At 37.9% G+C, this 19,233-nt stretch overlaps 1 protein-coding gene across 7 annotated transcripts in view; it reads right to left on the minus strand.

Annotated features, from left to right (window-relative positions):
* The window catches only part of Ets65A (DNA-binding protein D-ETS-3), a 55,202-nt gene extending 36,456 nt beyond the window's left edge, over nucleotides 1-18,746 (minus strand). Inside the window, exons 1-4 of one of the 7 annotated variants that reach the window (XM_025217567.2) lie at nucleotides 18,394-18,746; nucleotides 14,859-15,101; nucleotides 13,401-13,497; nucleotides 11,957-12,255 (exon numbers count right to left, since the gene is read on the minus strand). In XM_025217567.2, the coding sequence (XP_025073352.1) occupies nucleotides 11,957-12,255; nucleotides 13,401-13,420 (319 nt within the window). In that variant the 5' untranslated portion in view covers nucleotides 13,421-13,497; nucleotides 14,859-15,101; nucleotides 18,394-18,746. Of the gene's footprint in view, nucleotides 1-11,956; nucleotides 12,256-13,400; nucleotides 13,498-14,858; nucleotides 15,943-18,393 lie in introns of those variants that run through there. The other 6 variants (XM_025217568.2, XM_089082762.1, XM_089082764.1 and 3 more) reach the window with 6 other exon arrangements.
* Between the last annotated feature and the right edge of the window lie 487 nt (nucleotides 18,747-19,233).

Raw genomic sequence — 19,233 nt, forward strand, 5'->3', positions numbered from 1 at the left:
GTCGGCGGCCGGGGCGGCGACGGCAGCGGACGCCACAAACACCGGTCGCCCCGTCGTCCTCGCACTCGTGGCAGCAATAGCCGTCCCTTCCTCTCGTCGTCCTTTTCGCTCTATCCCTCTATCCGCTTCGTCACGCTTTCTTCCACGGCTGATACGACGATCGCGACATATCCAAACCGCTTGCTTTTCGATGATTAACATAAAAGGCGATACGTCGCGACTCGCACGATAACGTATCGCAGGAAATCAAGATTCATTTCAATATCCAAACATAGAGGGATCATATTAGATTATTCAACTCTTCGAGAATTTTATTTGTCTATTTAAGAATTAGAGCAATCGTCTCAGGCTTTCTCTCAAGTTTCTGTTGAAAATTGTCGAGTGGTCTGATTCGTTTTTGAGTTTTTAACTCTGTAGTTGATGTAGAAATATTTTTGACAATTTCATATAGAGGTTGACGATTATTTACTTTTTTATAAACATAAAATAATTTAAAAAAATATATAATTGTATGTAATTTGGGTAACGCGTTACTTTCATCTTTCTTAGACTTTAATTTCTGAAAAATCTAGATCTTGTTTTCCTTCAATGTTGCTAGAAATATTAATTGTTCAAAACAATATCTACATAAAGATATATATTATAATAAAAAAAATAGATAATCGTGAAATAATCATGATTAATAACAAATATTGCAATTAAAGTGTTTTTACGAGATATAAAACGATAACCTAGCAGTTACTCCTAGCAGTTATTCCTTTTGCGAATTATAAGAAAAAAAAAAATATCGTACTACCAGCAATAAAATTTATGATAATCAGTTGCACCCTCGCGAGGAATTAATCATCGCAGCTGTAATGACTGCATATAACACGCGGTAACGGCTGCCTCATAACTAATGCATACGATGGAGCGTGAAGCTCGCTTTATCATATCCCAGATTTTATCAGAGTTCACGGTCCGCGATTTTCAATCAGTTTTACGTATCTGCAACGTAACACATACATAATAGTCGTAACTTTTGACAATGAAAAAACATCAGTCGTGACTTCTGTTCAATGTTCACGTAAGCAAAAATATTGACCACAAAATTGGAAAATATCTATACACTGTTTAGTTTTTATATATAATATTTTTATACAACTCTACAAAGTTTTCAAAAAACAATTTATTATTAAATCACTGTTTCAATTTTTAAAACAATAGCTTAGCACAACAGATCGCAATTGTTATAATTTATAATGTTACTCGATAGTTTTCTTCGATTTTCCTATAAGATGTGTTTTATAAAATCAAAGATACAAAGGTATACAAGGTTCTTTCCAAAATTCATGATATTAATAATAATAATTTTTATAATAAACAAAGATCTTTTAGTTAAAGAGTTCTCGAGAGATTAAAATAAAAAAACTTTTTGCGATTTAAACTTTAATAAATTATACAAAATTATACTCTTTAGTTAATTTTGGACAATATCTTAATAGAATCTTAAGTCTTAACCTGAAATTATTATGAAATTGTGAAATTGCAGTAAAAGTTATTTTTTTACTTTTAAGGAAAGTTGATTATAGATTAATTAAAAAATTATTGAAATCGAGATATTCAATTGACATTGTATATTTTCAATTTGTTTTTTTCTGTAGATCATTATAAAAATATAGAGTTAATGTTTTTATAAATTTCAAAATTAACCGATTTCTCAAAACTATATTGACAATTTTCGAATAATTTGCTAACTACAATTTGTCCTCTATGAATTGCTATTTCGTCGATTAATGATGGAATATGTCAGTCGCTTATCACGAGAAGAATAAGTATTTTATTTCGGAAATGACGACAGTGACACTGCAGAAACTGATGAATGCATTATCTCTTCTTTCCCTTTCTTTTTTTCTTACGAGCATTTAAATTGTTGTGTACTAATAAATGTATATATATATAAAACACATGAATTTTTCATAAAATTGTAGAAATTTGAACACGAATGAAGAATCTGCGGATACGAGTCGAGTAAAATTTATCAAACGAATTACCAATCGACCGGTTAACAAGCCGAGATGTCAATCGCTCGTTGCGGGGCAAACGAGAGTCTATTTTTTATTTCGGAAGTGACGGCGGTGAAGTGACGTCGCAGAAATCGCCGAGCGCGTCCCCCGTCGGCGACGAAAAGCGAGAGCGAAAGAGAGAGTCATTAGCCAGTTAATCATGCGTTATCGTGTGTGCTTAATGTTCCGTCAATGAAGGAATGACTGGGGAGTGAGCATTGGAAAAGGGAGTCTCTTGGCAGGCGCCCCCGCCCCCTCTCCCTTTCCTTTTTTTGCCTTTCCTGGGCTAGCAGTCAATATTGTCGACGTGCATAGCAGCGTGCGAGCAACAGATCACGCACTACCACACTCGACACGATCTCAACCCTCACCTTTGTCGCGGCTAAAGGGCCCGTTTCTTTTCTAACTAATGGAGGTGACGGGGTAACTTTGGCCGACGCTTTGACGCTAAAGGGCCAATCTCACTGCTTTTACCACGTTCCTAGGAAGCCCTGAGTGCTCCCAGGAAATCCGACGAGAGATTATACTGATAAGTACTGAGTTCTTGCGTATAACTATAACTGGACTTGGAAAGTTAGCAACGAATGTGATGTGCAAAATATATTTTTCGGAGATTTACGGTAATCAAAAATTGAAAGAAATAAAAAAAGTGAGACAGGATCGTATAACTTGCGAACATTGCAATTGAGTTTTGGGTTTTTAAATTGAAATGTAGATGTAAATTTAGATGTAAATTTTATACTTCAATATCGAAAAATACAAAGAATACAAAACATTTATATAATTTTTCTCTTCTTAAAAAATTCAAAAAAAGAATCCAAAAATTTATAAATTTAAAAGTTACACGTTTCTTAAAAATTACTTAAAAATTGAAGATTTAAAAGAATCTAAATAAATAAATTATAAATTTATAAATACGTATTTTTAGTTGGTATTAAAAAAGCTTATTAATAATTGTAATATACATCATTATAGTCATCACTGAAATTGTATATTTTATGTGAAGCAAACCGATTACAATTTAAAATTAGATTATCAGGATGTAGAATGACGCAATAATTATCATGGTAAATAATTATATACGCGATTCAAATAAATATCTATAATTATACAAGTAATATCTTTCAATTAAAGGGGTTCAAACAATGCGCGAGACATCTGCCACGTTTTAGGCAAACTAAAATAAGGGATGATTTCGCAATACAGTGCCATCTATTCGGGGGTTGAAGAAACCTGCACGAGAAATTTGCACGTAGTTAGTAGACAACGTTTCGCTATTGATTTGAAACCGCTTTGCCGAAGATGCTGGCATGCTGCAGATGCTCGTATCCAATGTGTTTCCATCGTCATCTTTTTAACCGATCATCGTTAACATTTGCGTCATCGTTTGTCGACATCTTATTGCGATAAGATTTTTGTAACAGAAGATATAATCCACACACATATTAATCCGTGTTTAATTATCCAAAAAATTTATAAAAATAAGTCTGACTATATTCTTGTAATTAATTGTTGATGTTTTATAAGTCTTAGAGTTAACAAGATGAGCTAGCGAATAAAACAATTAATTTTTGTTTTTCCTTGTTTATTTCTTTGAATTTTATAATTATATAGAACACAATTTAATATTTAATTTTCGAAGTTTATAATTTGTGATTAAAATTTAGTGTTTGAGTTATCTTTTTTACTTGAATGGTAAGACTCAATTTAAAATATAAACTATAATGTAAATTTTGATTCAACTAAATCGAACATTAGGATTTTATTATCTAATCGTCAGTTGTACAAATTTCTTAACTTTTAGTAATTCCGTAAATAATTTTATATTTTACGTTTTGATTTCACAGAATTTAATAAGAGCGAGTACTAGCCCTATTGTTACATACGTTCTCCAGGACACCCCGTATTTATCATGCAATCAACGAAGTCCATTACGGGGGCGCGAGAAAACGCCGCGGCATGCAAGCGCGGCGATCACGGGCGAGAATTAAAATTTATCGCGTAATACGATCTGTCGAGGGCCGGATTTACGAAATCGTGCGCGATGTACGTACATACATATATGCACCCTTCTTGTGCGAACGCATAATAAACCGCGTCGCAAGGGCGGATCGCTCCCGCGCGCGAATTTCCGCCGAGTCACGCGGAGGGGTGAAACTTTCTCCATGGCTTTTTTTTCTTTCTCTTTCTCACGTCTTCGCCTCTTTCTTCTCCTCTACTCTCTCCCATTCTCCCCCATTAATATTCGCACTTACGTAGCTGCCGTCTCGCTCTTACTCTCGTTCCTCCATACTCCTCCTCCCTCCTCGTTCTTCGGCTTCCTCTCATGTCCTCCCCCTCTCACTAGTAATGTTCCTGGTAGCACGCTCTCACCAGCCAGACCAGCCGCGGCAGTTAGTGGCTTAACGAGGTTATTTCACGACGTCGGGTGGGTGGGCCATAGGTCGCGCGAGAATGAATAATGATTCGTTCGTGGGGCCGACAAGCGACCTCGCTGCTCCTTGACGTATACGGGTAATACACGCTGGAAACGCGCGTGAATTGGAGATATGGCGAGGATATGGCGTACAACCGTTGTAGGGCCCTAAGAAGCGGACGTCCGAAAATCTAGGAGCTCCCGGAAGAAATCAGCCGAATTACTAATCTCCCGTTTATCGCAAATGCTGCTTCTGTGTAAATTACATTTCAGGCAACACGGTCGCAGTTATTACAATATTATTGTATAATTTGATCACGTGTGCGTTAATACCTTAGCATTTTTTAATATGTGACAGCGAATGAGCATTGAGATAAATTTGGATTAAAAATTTTTTTTTATCGTACACAAATAGCTTTTTGTATTTATCAAGAGTGAATTTGCATTCTCCTGAAAATAACAGGATTGACTGAGATAACAATTATCTCTTGCACAAAGTTCTTTGTCGCACGTTGTCCATTTTTAAATACAAGTTTCGGTCGTTACACACATTACGTGTTGTGGAAACGTGATCGTCAAACACGACCGTTTGAATACCAGGAACAAAAGCGAGAAAGAACTCGCGAAGCGAGAGAATCGAACGGAGGGTTCCGCAGCGAAGATAAGGCAGCGGCAGGAGCAACCTGGTCCTTCGAAGCCGCGCGCTGCGTTCTTTGTTGCGAAGCGCAATAATTGCGCGGGAGGGCGGCTTGCCAGCGGCGCTCGGGGGTAGCGGCCAGGCGCTCAACTCTGGAATGGAGAGGGTCCCGGAGGGGGTGACAGCACGCGCCGGAACCGGAACCGAGAGTCGTGTGTCCCCGCCGTTCCCGGGCGGAACTATCATGATTAGTCACGGGGCTTGCAACGAGCCGTAGGAGAATTGTGCGAGCAGAAAGACGGAACCCTGCGGGGATACCAAAATCGGCCGTGCGCGATCGACCTGAACGACACAAAATGAGAATGTGTGTGTGAGAGAGAGAGAGAGAGAGAGAGAGAGAGAGAGAGAGAGAGAGAGAAAGAAAGAAAGAGAAGGAAGGGAGAAAAATAGAAATGATGACAGAGGGATAAACTCGCGAGAATACTATTATATATCAACTACATGCATTTAATATTGATGAATTATAAAAACGTAGCTCTTTCTAAATAAAATTGTCCTATATTGACCAAAATGCAATAAGTAAAATGTTAAAGGTTAATCTTGAAAATAGAAACATGATTAAAATATCATGAATATTGATTAGAATTAGATTGCACAATATTAATGAGAGAGAAAGAGAGAGAGAGAGAGAAGAAATAAATAAATAATATACAAGAAATTAATATTTAATAACTTGATATTTATGTATTGTATTTTAGATATAATTGTTGAGAAAATCAGAATAAAATGCAAAATTAAAAATTATTTTGCACAAGAAATATATAATAGAAAACAAATGTTAAAAAGTTTAATTAGATTAGATTAGACAAAAATAAATATACGAAATACTATAAAAAAATATTTATAAAAAAATTGTATTATTTAATTCGAATGATTAATATTCTTAAAGTATTCTTGTGTGTGAATTAACTTCCATTAATAAAGTAAAAATCCGCACATTATTAGTATGCCCAATTACTCCGTGAGTAGGAGTTGCGCTCGGTTCAAGGAAAAATCTTGCACAAGGACGGAAGTCAAGTCTCGTCTCATGTCTGAGGGTTCTTAATGTATTCTTTCCATTTTTTAAAAGCGAGACAGTAACGATTCTCTGACCCTTAGTCAGAGACCCCCGAATGCTGGGAACGAGGGTGGACTAGTCGCAGTTACCGGTGCCGCTGGTAGCGGAAGCGAAGGGGCTCGCGGAGGTTCATGGATAAAGGGCAAAAGGGATCACGCGTAGAGAGAACCGAGGGGGCTGACAGATCATAGTGCCGGCGTAGGGTGTTCAAGACCCATAACCACCCCCTGGGTTAACCGATACCGGCAATTATCAACGCGTCTCGGTCACTGTGATCCTCCCTTCTTTGACGCTAAGTCACATCTACACATCAGATGTTCTGAAATTAATCTCCTGTGCGAAATTCTTTATACTCTTATATCATTGACAAAGGAGAATTAATTTTTTTGGTATGTATTTATTTTACAAATATACCTTTTGTTTCTTTATGTAAAATATAAATAAAAAATATCTATTGTCAAAAGATTAATTAGAGATTTTTAATTTAGAAAAACATAAAAAAATATTATATAATGTATTCACAAATAACTTACCGTTTTCAATTTTTGTTAGTGCAAAAATTATTAAACTTTAACATACAATATTCTGGTTTTTTTTCTTTCTTTCATTTTATATGAAACTGTTATAGAGTTAAAAATTTAATTTATTTTACGTTTAAACTTTGCATTTAAACGTAAGTACTGAATATAAATGAGAATAGTAAGAAACAATTTCTGTTCTCTGTAGACGAGTAAATTTCTATAGTAAGGAGTAGATATAGATGGAATGGGAGCTCTCTTTCATGTACCATCGTTTAGAACGTTCTCTCAATATATTCCGTGCAATTAGATAGATGAGAGGCAACATTACACCCATACGTACGATATGAAGTATCGTCATTTAGAACTCCTCCCCGTTAAGGGATGCTGAAGTGTCAAGGTTAAGAAGATCGTCACTTTGATTTTTAACAATGTTGCAGAATGGCCGTATATTCCGTAAAAAATTAATTAAAAATTTAAGTGTAATTGTCAACTACAGAATCAATCGCAAATTTTTTTTTTCTTTGAAATATTATCATAAGCTAATATTATAAAAAACATCGTTTTTATGTATCTTATTTAGTATATGCGTTGTGATTACTAAGCATTTCTAATTTCTCCATTTTGTATTCAAATTTAATGTTCTTGATTAGATGCGACTAAATATTTCAAGATAAAAAATCGAAAATTAAAATTCTATCGCACTCGAATCGGTAAGATTTCGATCGTTTATGGTGAATTAAATTCACATCTATTAAATTAGAGAGACTAGATGAAATAGATGTGCGTCCCTAAGTGCGTCGTTTATTATTCATGTTAAAAAGGTTAACGCGTGTGCATTGACAAACACGATGTCGGCACGCGTGTCACCTCGTCTTGTCAAACATCAATTACGTGTGCAAACAAGCCACCCGAGGGATGGTGCTCGACCGACAAACATTAAATACATGCATTACCCTGAGACATGCTGACACAATGACCGACACTTCCGTTGCCCTTCAACCCTGTTGGTGCTAGTGCAGATTACATGACAACAGAAGTTAAAAGAAATAAACGTAGAAAATATTTGTACTTAACATTTACATTTTCATCATTTCAATGCAATCGTATCTCTGTAAATATTTTTCCATGCGGAAATAAATTTTTGATTAGTTGCAATTTTTGCAACCCTACGAAAAATAATTATAAAGATAAGATATAAGATTCTAATTAAAATAATTTTTTATAAATATTGTTAATATATATATATATATATATATATAAAAGTACGTGTATAAATATTAAGTCGTGTTAATGTAAAAAATAAATTGCATACTCTTCCTTTATCTTCTCTTTTACCAATAAGATATTAATTAATATAAGCTTAATATTAGATACAAGTATAAGATTTATATTAAAGATACGAATTTTTTAGGGAAAGTATTCACGACCAACAGTCTCAACATTCGTCAATGCTTTTCCAAATCTATTTGTTCTTTCCAACTCAATATTTAATTCAGAAATTGTCATACTGTATAAGAATATTAACTTGTGTTCAAGTTCATTCATTATTTCATTTTTCGAGGATTGATCCGCGCGGTATTAAGTTTAATGGCCAAGTTCGCTGTCTTCAACTCGACATTCCATTAGCGGAGAATTATCGTGCGGATAAAATACGACGTCAGAATACATCATGCGACGTACCGCGAGTTTAGCGAAGTCGACGGTTTTAATTCCAGAGAGGCTTTTGTGTCTCGCGAAATTTGTGCTTCGCGTTCACATCGAAATTCCGTCGCGCGTGGGAGCGAGGGTCGAAATTTCGCGGAGAATCCAGCTCCTTTGTCGGCATGTCTGGTATCTAGCGAGAATTATAGCCGGGTTAGGTATAGGTACACGACACGAAATGGCCCGACTTAAAATCTAAGTAGCCGTGCATTCACCGGAGCGGGCCGCAGATAGGAGAAGATAGAGTAAGCCCGGTGGCCGTAGAGGAAGATAGAGGGTTGCCCGGGATGGCAAAACGCAGGGAGAGAACCGCGGGGTGGCGGTCGAAGTGAGCGAGAAGGGAGTAAGCGAGAAAGGGGGAGGACAGGGAGGGATGCTGGGATGCCGAGGGGAGCATCCGGGATCTCGGAGGGTACGTGGGGCGGTCGGTCGTCATGGATACGCTCCCGGCTAACCCTGTAACCGCTCCTCCCTCGTCATTCTACATTTTCGCAACTACCCGCCGCCATCATCGACCCACCATCTTGTCTCGAACCCTACGAGTCCCGTCAAAATTTTGAGACGGTCCTTTGAAATACAGACATGACTAAAGATTTCCCTTAAGTTGAATGAACGTGCAGGAAGACAGGGTAACGTACGATTGAATACAATGTTGTCATTAAGTGGATGATTGTCATATAGAAAAAAACAAGGAAAATAAAAAAAATTTGAGAGTTATGATGAGTTATGATAAGAATAAAATATCTCCAATGTCGAATTACGATCTACTTATCTTATAAATAATATTTAATTGTGAGATATATAAATTATTCTGTGTTCATGTTTGTATATGATGCATAGTACAGTATATTAATGATTTGCAAAATTGTTCTTAATCTGCATATATATATATATATATATATATATATATAAAGCTAGCTTAAATAATAATCTTAAAATTTTCGAAAATTTGATTATTTAAAATTGATTTCACTAATGACAGTGAGAGGGCGGCAATATATCATTCGATGTTTTTATTATGTCTTGAAATGCAATTTAAAAAGGCAAAGTGTAAGCTAAACAATTAGCAAAACTAGAATACGATGATCTCATCAATTAAACATTTAGCGGATTAGCTTTGATCTCTTTAAATCTCATAACTGTTTTGATCGTAACCAAATATTCCGACCGAAAGAATATTGGGGGTGTCATTTCAGAAATTAATGGCTATCGCTTCGTGACGACATGGATCACGTATTGCACGGCGTTATTGAATAATACAACATTATCTCAGCCGGTTATTTTGGTGACCTTGCTGTCGCGGCGCGAGATGAATTAATCAGCGGCCAGGACGAAAAACGTGTTACGGGGGTGTGAGTGAAAAACCGAGCGCGCGACTAGCCATCCCCGATCAGAATTCGCGCGCGATCCAGGAGAGGCGTGGGGGGAGGGGGAGGGAAGAGGGAGATCGATCGATCGCCTAGGTAAATGCGGGCGACCGCGTCGCGCCGTTAAACGCAGCTACCGGGCGAGACGAAAGTTTCGGGCGAGTCGCCGATAAATTTCGGGAACGGCGAGCAGGATATTGCTGCGGCCGTGGAGAGCAGTCGACGGGCATTTTGCTCGGCTGGCAGCGATGCAACACCATCGCATCGTGCAACACGACCTCCGCCGTATTCGAACACCTCCCCGATCCTCTCCACCATTTCCTCGTTCTCCTCATTCTCCTTCTCCTCCTCCTCCTCCTCCGTCGTTCTCCCCTTCCGTTCCGCCGTCTCCTCGCGGCCCTCGGCGCGGCGTAGGCGGTAGATAACGTGATTTACACTGGCGGGGTAATTAATGTCCTCGGCGACCGGCGCTTTAAAAAAGCAATCGGAAATCGGCGACAACGAAGAGCAACAGTCAGCCCGCCGCCCGCCGGCTGCTGCTACTGCCGGATGACAAATTATTGCGCGCGAGACCGTTGCCCCGGTTTTTTTTTTCGCGTTTCTCTTGGCACGGGAGAAACATCGCAGTATGACGTTCATCTTTACCGGTTCTTAACGATTTCGGAAAGAGATAACCGCACTGTTATCAAAGACGAGACGCCGCGTTGCATTTTCAATATAAACTTGATACTACTTGAGGAAATAGTGACGAGCTAATTAACCCGGTCTTTATATTGCAAATTAGATTGCCTGAAGGTTTCTCTGATCTTCATAGAGGAAATAAGAGGGAAATAAAATTGCAGCAATTTTTCAAGATATCACAGACATTGCAGTTTTTTTTATAATACCCGATATATCAAAAAGTAAAAGAAAATTTGTGATAACGTTTAATTAAAATTTATTTGTCTTATTATATGAGATTTTACTTATCACGAGATTATACGAATATTTAAAAGTTTGAATAGATCTGAAGATAATTTTGTTGGTACAAAATAATTGTGTAAAACGTTCAAATTGGTTACTAAAATATAAAAAATTTTGCAATGTTATCATTGTGCTTCAGCGTCCTGCATAATTATTTTGATGGTTCAGCAAAATTATTTTTAGATCTGTATCTCGCCAAGTTTTCAGATACTTCATCAAAACTGTCTTCTTTCCATATATAATAATCTACAGTTTTACAAAGAGAAAATATAAAATTGAATCCAAAAATAATTATGTGTGAAAATGAAATATACGTACGTTAGACACCTTTATGTCACGCAAACTAATCGTGACAATGCGTTCACGACTCATGGCAAAATCTTAATGTCGTATGCTCCATTGCCGTTATCGTTGTGGGAAAATAGTAAGGCTTTTGCTCTCATTAATCGCATTACGTCATCACGGCGTATATTAAAACCGATCGATGGTATCTCCGCGGCACTTATGCCGGGATAAACTTGCGCGTAATCAGGTTGCGTGTCTTTCCACACACACGTTTGTGCGTGACTTTACGCTCGGCGTTACGGCAACAACTATTTCGCATCGCCATGCAATGAGTTACACTTTCGTGCATATCTTGCACCTGCCTGCTTCCCGCTTGACGCCAAAGAAATGACAAGTCTCATATTAATATTTTTATTTTCACATTTAAAAGAAACTGAGCATCTTCCATCGACAAAGTTAAGAATAAACCAATTTGTGATTTTCTTCTTTAAAAAAAATTAATAGAAAAGAAGATAATAATATATGCTACGGAGAGTCATGCTCTAATAACGAATCTCCGTAGCGGAAATAATGAGCAATAAACAAACGTATGTGTTAGTCAAGATGTACGTATGTGATGTCAAGATGAATTTTTCAACTCTATTTTTCCGAGAAACGAGCTTTGAGAAAATGTTATATTATAATTTAAAATTTATTCTTTCAGGAAAAATTTACCTTCTTCAGTTGAATTATATTTTATCCTACGTTCGTTTCATCTTACATAAATAATTGCAACACATGAAAATATTTAAATTATATTAAATGCCAGTTCCTTTTATATAAAAGCTTAAGGATATTTACTATCGATGGAGGACCGAGGAAGGACCGAGAAATAATGTGAAGTAATAAGAGAAGACTCGCTTACCGGTGATGGAGGCGGTGGGCGAAATGGCGGACGGGTTGGCGCGTGGAGGCGGCGAAAACGCACCCGCCAGGTAACCACTGCGATCGGCGAGGGCCTGCTTCGCCTTGTCGACGCTTTCCTTGAGTCGTTGAAAGGTGCTGCCGCAGGTGAGGCCGCGATACGGCCAGTTCTCCTGCTTGACGCCGGCCGCGGTTACACCGGCGGCGGCCGCGGCCGCGGCTCCGGCCCCGGAGGCTCCCTTTAATTCGAGCGCACCTGCGTACGAACAGCTAGCGCTGTCGTACATCACCAAAGAGCCCCTGCAATTTAGGTTTTTTTTTTTTTCTTTCGTGAACGGTAAAGAGAGTCGCAATTATCGGGAACAACTCGTCGTGCAGGGGTAGATTTTAATTGGTAGCGTAAGTCATCTTCGACTCGGTAAGAAGTTCTTAAATAGAAATACGCGAATAAAATCTTTTCTTTTTTATTATTTTTGGATGTATTTTTGTGACCCGGAGAAATGTAAAATTGGGTAATCTCTAATCTCTTTCTTTCTCTCTTCATTTACTGATTCAGTTACATATTAGAAAGAAGTCTCAATGAGAAACATCTGTACGTCGACGTTGACTCCGTTTCGTTCAATTGAGTACTTCCTGCTGAATATTAACATTGCAACTCTCAGAAATACGGTTCACGTCGTTGTACGGATCATCCAATGGTAACTGTCAGTAACAAGCCGGCATTTTATTAGCGCAAAGTTAAAATCGAAAAAGTTGATTCTGTTATCCACGTATTGGCTTTGTCCAAGAAGTTTTATTAAATCCTTTAGAGCTATTAAAATGGATAGCTAATGGTTAAAATGTAATGCAGGGTCGAATGAAGAGCAAGTCTACGTTACTTTAGGCTGACAGCACTCATGCTCATGCAGATACCGCAGTTGGAATTATTAAAGGACCCTTGAAACATCCGGCAAAGGCAAGGATCGAATTAAAATAGATTATCGTATTATATGCGTAAATATTTTTCATTTAATAATCTTGACGTGATAAATATTGCAGTCAATCATATTTGAACCGCATTTGAACTCTTTACTGTATTCCGACTCTTCTTTCCGAAATCAACGTTATATAATATTTGATTATTTCTTACTTTTGATTAATTTTCTCATTAATATAATTTAAAGCAAACAGTTTGAAAATGTTTTACTTAAATTAATGATACCTAACATTAGCCGGTCTCAATTATTTCGAGACTATTGCCTCTACTAATCACTGATTAAATCGCTTATCATTAAATCGGTAAAACGTAATACGTTTTTGGGATCGTATTTCGTAAGAGATAAGATAAAGGTTCTATTATACAATCAATTTTTTACGCCTTTACCATTGGATCATTTATATCTCGTACGCGTGTTTCTGAGTTAACCGGTCAAAATAACACTTAATAGGCAGGTATATACGTCTACCTTCGGTTGCAGCTGGCCATGAATCAACCAAAGCTGCACACCATCAGGGAAGCGTTTATTACATTAGCATTCTTATTCATCATTTTGGGTGCGATATCTATTAGTGGAGAATAAAAGGTCACATCGAATGCATTATTAATCCATAAAAATTATTATTTCATAGACGTTAAACTATTTTTCTTCTCTAATCGCAAATTCTATATTACTTCAATTAAACATAGATATTCTAACAAAAATTGATCTACGGAATTATCCGCGATCAAATTATGAAATTATTAAATTTGTAAAATAATTTTTGGAATCTAATTTACAAGAATGCAAATAGAAAAAATGAGTTTCGTTTATAATTTTATGCTTTTTATCTTGATATTCATATATTTCGCGTATTTACTACATCGTCGTTATATGTATATTAAATACGATGTTCTTTATCGCTTTCTTCGAGATATTTCGATGAAGACAGGCACAAATATTAAAAACATACGTTCAGGAGATATCGGCGAACTATCGTGCACGTAACAACGAAAAGCCTCCTAATCGAAGTCGCGTAATCTAGAAAGCACGTCGGGATGCCTATCATCTACATTTCATCGACGACACGGCCTCGAACTTACGATCGTCAAAATTGCGAAAGCGATCCACAATCGAATTTGCATGAGGCCCGTTGTGATCGTATCTCCCCGCAATTCCGCAACGCGGAGAGCGCCGAGATAAGAGGCCACCTATAATATTGAAGCTTGTCGTTTATCGCGAGTTATTCGCTTCCGTCTAATCTTGAAAATCTGCCGCTTCCGCTATCCCTTCCCGTATTACATAAATCATTATTCAAACGAAATGATGCCGCTTGATGTTGCTTGGTCGATCCACGTGCGAATCGCGCGAACACGTGAGATTCCTCTCGTTCTATTTTTAAACTTCAGAGGAAATGTACGTAGATCGAGAAATTATCATGCGAGCTGATATTAATGTATGAATATTACGTAGATATTTATTTTCAACTATTCGTAATGTGCTTGTACACGAACTATCGACCGACTTTCTTATTTGACCTTAAGTTTATTAATAGAAAGTTAAATACACATTTATCTAGCGTTATCACTTTCTCACTAAAAGTAGATTAATTTATATGCGTATTATATAAAAAGCATTGAAGTATTGAAATAACATTTGAACTTGGCTGAATTATATTCAGACACCTTTCCATTTTTTGGTATTTATAATTTAAATTGTGAATACTTCTGTGAATATTTTGTAGATTTTTATAAAACTAATTATATGTAAAATTTTATTTGGCAGAAAGTTTGTAATAAGTCAGTGATTCGTATTATTCCTATTATAAACAAGTCAATTTTTGTTAGAAATATCAGAAATGTGTAAAATTTTTTTGGTGGATGATTTTATCTTTTAATCTTAAAAACTTTTTTCGTACTTAATTAGTTTCGGTTTTCTTTTGTTTACCTTCGATCACCGAGACAATTTTCGCGATGAATCTGCACACGTTTCACTGTCGGTACGTTGATCGTCGCTTAAATGTCACTTTTTCACTTGGATCATCTACCAGAAATAGTCCGGAAGGCGAGAAATCTTTTTTCAGTCTCGAAGTCACTATCGCGAAACGTTCGCTGACGTTCGATCGGGATGGTTAAGGATAAAAGCACTCTCGTGGGTACATCCGGATGTCCAGCACGTATTGAGGTCAATCTAATCACAAAACTGTCACATAGTCACGCTGTTCCGCGGCACGATGAGCGCGCAGCCGGATTGTCTTTACAGTTCTGTCTGACAGTTTAAAAGCCGAATCGAGCGATCGATCGTCAGGGATACCGTAGTCCGCGGACCGCTCGGGCGGTCGCCATTTTTACGCTATCGAGAATCTATTTCGTTCACCAAACAGTGTCGCGTTCTCAGTCAACTTTAATCTCTATGTTATTAAATTTTCACTGCGATTTATAATTAATGATGCGCTAATGAAAGTATCGTATATTTCAAGAGTAATATAATAAATTTGAGCTTTAATTAATTTTAACTAAGATAGCTTTCCCCAAGGGAAAGAAATTAGAACAACATGAAAATTAAAAAAAAATATTTCGCTACATCGCTACATCGCTCTTTTCGAGTTAGGCATTAGAGTTTAACAAAAATTAGAAACAACGTAATATCGATATAAATTTAAAATCTCCGATTCCGTAGATTCAGAAAACTGCACCTTACGCCAATTGTGCAACGTCCATTGTCGCGTATAATTCACACTCATTATATCGAACAAAACAACGTTGTGCCAACGGGCCGCGCGTACATCATACAAGATAATTACGTTCTTCTCGACGCGCGCTGACGATTTCTCTTTACACGCACTCGCGCGCGGCCACCGGCGCAATATTTTCTTCCCCTATTCTCGCTTTCTCTCAACACCACTTTCCGCGAGTTTATCAATCGGGTATGTCCGATACTGGAGGCGACTGGACCGCGGTATCAAGAAGAAGGTACTCCGGGCAGGTTGTCTCGCGCAACTGCGGCCGCCGCGGGCAGCAAATTGCCTGCTTCCGGGCCTCATTACATCACTCTGTTACTCTGTTAACGCTCGCCGGAAACCCCTCTGCCTACCTCGTCTAAACTCCCGTCTCGCATATATATGTATATATATATATATATATATATATATATATGTGTGTGTGTGTGTGTGTGTGTGTGTCTACACACACACATATCGTTTAAACGCACCGTCGCGGATGCGCGATTGCACGCGAGAGGGAGAAAAAGCCGCCCGAATCCACCGGGAAAACGCCTCCTGATGTCACATGAATCGCGCAGCGACGCTTTATTCTTCCTCGAGGAAATCCTCGTCAATAAATTAAAATCGGTTATGAGAGATGTCCGTGTCACAAGACGAAGCGAAAAATGCGATGCGAGTTCAAAATCAAATATAAAAACAGAATACGAGGACTAAGAAACAGATAATTATTTTTACAAAATTATATATGATGAAAGATTGTAATTTCTTAGATGAAATAAAATTAAAATTTGTTACAATATGTTATGGTACTGTTTTCTATGATACTGTTTTCTTTTCTTTCTTTTTTTCTGTACTGTGGAAAATTTTGGAGAGTAAAAATGAAGTGCAACAATTAAATAATAATTTTTTATATCACAAAATTATTTTAATTATTATAAATTCATGTTTTTAATATCGTACAAAAAAATCACATAGAAACAGGAAATGTAGAACCATCATCCTTTATAAATAATTTTATAATGTGTTTGATAGACATGAATGAAATAATAGGCTTAAAGGATTACATTTGTCAATCGCACAATAAGATTGTTGTTGCAAATAGTTTTGCGGTTATCCGAATTGTATCGAATCATTACGTCATTTTCTCAGCGAAAACGTGCCGGCTGTGAGCGGTGTGCGTGCGAGACCGCGTTTTTCCTCGCATGAGAATGAAAAATTTTTCTGAAGGAGAGAGGAAAAAGGAGATGTGAAACGGCAGTCGCGGTGCGTAACGCGCTAAAGCAAGGGGACGACGTAGCGGTCGGTGGACACGCGCGGTAATTTCGCGCGGTAATTTCGCGTCGGTCAATGCGTGCGCCCGCCGTTTAGTCCGTAAAACGTGCGTGGCGACAGACGCGGAGACGCGTCATGCGTAAGGCTTCGCGAACGGAATTATAGGACCACGTCCCGGCGACGACGAAGTGCTTCCGCTCGTACAAATTTCATTCTCGCGCCGGCATCTATTAGATCCTAACTAGTTTACACGCATTTTGCAAACATTTAATATTTTTAATATCTTAATCGTGAAACATTCACGCTGTTTCAGGATTTTAGAACAAAGTTTATTACAAAATGTTTGCTCGATATTGCTATTTGTCTCTGTGTAGTCAATTATCTTGTTTTCTTCAATTATTTTCTGAAATTAGTACGCGAATAAGGAGAGGAAGTTTGGATTCTAATATGAGAAAGAAAGTAATTGTAAAATAAATGTGAATATTAATTTTCATCTCAAATTAGTTAAATTTTGATACATTTTTTTTAAATTAGGGTGGTAAAGGGTGAGGTATAAAATAAGGGAACAGGAATAGAATAGAGAGGAGTAAAATATTTAAGAATGATATGTTTAGCTAACTAGTATAGCTAAAGTTTGTTATTGTTATTACGGTCAGATTGTTTTTTTGTATGGTATATATATATATATATATAGGAGTATCGTAAAGGTATGAAGAATGAATGTGTTAGATATAAATATAAACTAAGTCCCCTTCTTTAGCTGTAAATGCTAGAAGTGTAAATAAATTCCATTCTACAAATCTTTCTTAACTAAACATCCTGGAAAATTAATATGACAAGAAATAAAAGTTTTTAATATATTTTATTTGCAAAATTAATTATATTTCTCATTATAATATAATTTTTATTATTTCAATGAATATGAATATATACAATGAAAGCAAGAAGATGCTTTAAAAGACCGAATGAACGAATATATAAGTAAACAATTTTTTCTATTTCTACTTTGTTTTATTTAAAAATCTGCGATTAGAAATGTAAAAAAAGAATAAGATCTAAATTGTCCGAATAATTATTTAATATGAAAAATCCGAATAATTATTTAATATGAAAAAATAATTAAATAATATTGTGAATAACATAGAAAGAGATTTATTTTTATTATTGGTACAAGAACTACTGTATGTCAGAATTTAGCACATTATGATAGATCAATCAATTGAACAAATTAGAAAATAAATAGATAGATGGCAAATATCGAAGAAAAAGCTCGTAAAATTGCCATAAATTCGCGTATAAACAATGCAAAATGATCGCGGTCGCTTTCGGCGTTATCGATATTGTTCCATCGGCGAGAGACACCGGCGCGACGGAAGCGCGCGACCGACAATCTTTGGTTTCCTCTCTCGGGATGTTCTTTCCCGAATTTCTCCCCGTAAAAAAACCGCCTCGATCCACACCGGAAAAACGAAACGTCATGACGCTTACCGTCAGTGCGGGGGCCTACGTGGTGTCTTTTCCAGCACTATCAGATCCAGTTCGATCCCCCCCGAGTTATCTCCCTCGATCTCGCCGACGGTCGACCGATACCTCGATGGACCGATTTCTCGCGTTTTGTCTCCAATTCGACAATAGCTTCCCGAAATCTCTCAAGATCGTCCGAATGTCTTCACGTTCACTTTGAATGCTCACTGTGGCTTGCTCCGTAGAGGCTGGAGACTCCGAAAAAAAAATCGAGATCGTTGACTAAGGAATCGACACTGAGAACCACGATAAGGGGGTGCAACGCGCTGAAGAAGGGTGGATGCACGGTACTCGCGCCGGAGCGTAGATATCTCCGCGGGGATTACCAGATCGGCGACTCGGTTCGATCACTCGTTCGCTCGCTCGCTCACTCGCTTGCTCGCTCGCGGGGATATCCCGAGAGTTTGTCGGCGCGCGTGGACCACCGTAGCGGACTCGGCCGCGGTACGACGGACGCACATTTGGCAGCGTCGTTATCAGTCGCGGTCCGACGATTGGCTGTATCGGAGCCTGCGCCGGTACGTCCTCCGCGGGGGGGAAAAAGCGAGCCGCGCGAGAGGGAGACGGTGAGACGGAGAGGTGAGGGTGAATGACGAGGGTGGAGAACGCGGAGAGGGAGAAGAGGACATGGGGTAGATTCCCGCTCTCGCCCCCGAACACGGGCTCTCCGACACGGAGCGGCTCCTTAGAGGCGGGATCATCCACCAGGCTGCTCCTTTCTCTCTGTCTCTCTCTCTCTCTCTCTCTCTCTCTCTCTCTCTCTCTCTCTCTCTCTCTCTCTCTCTCTCTCTCTCTCTCTCTCTC

The sequence above is a fragment of the Pogonomyrmex barbatus genome, unplaced genomic scaffold (genome assembly GCF_055798465.1).
Source record: "Pogonomyrmex barbatus isolate J1 unplaced genomic scaffold, ASM5579846v1 scaffold6, whole genome shotgun sequence".
Taxonomy (NCBI): Eukaryota; Metazoa; Arthropoda; class Insecta; order Hymenoptera; family Formicidae; genus Pogonomyrmex; species Pogonomyrmex barbatus.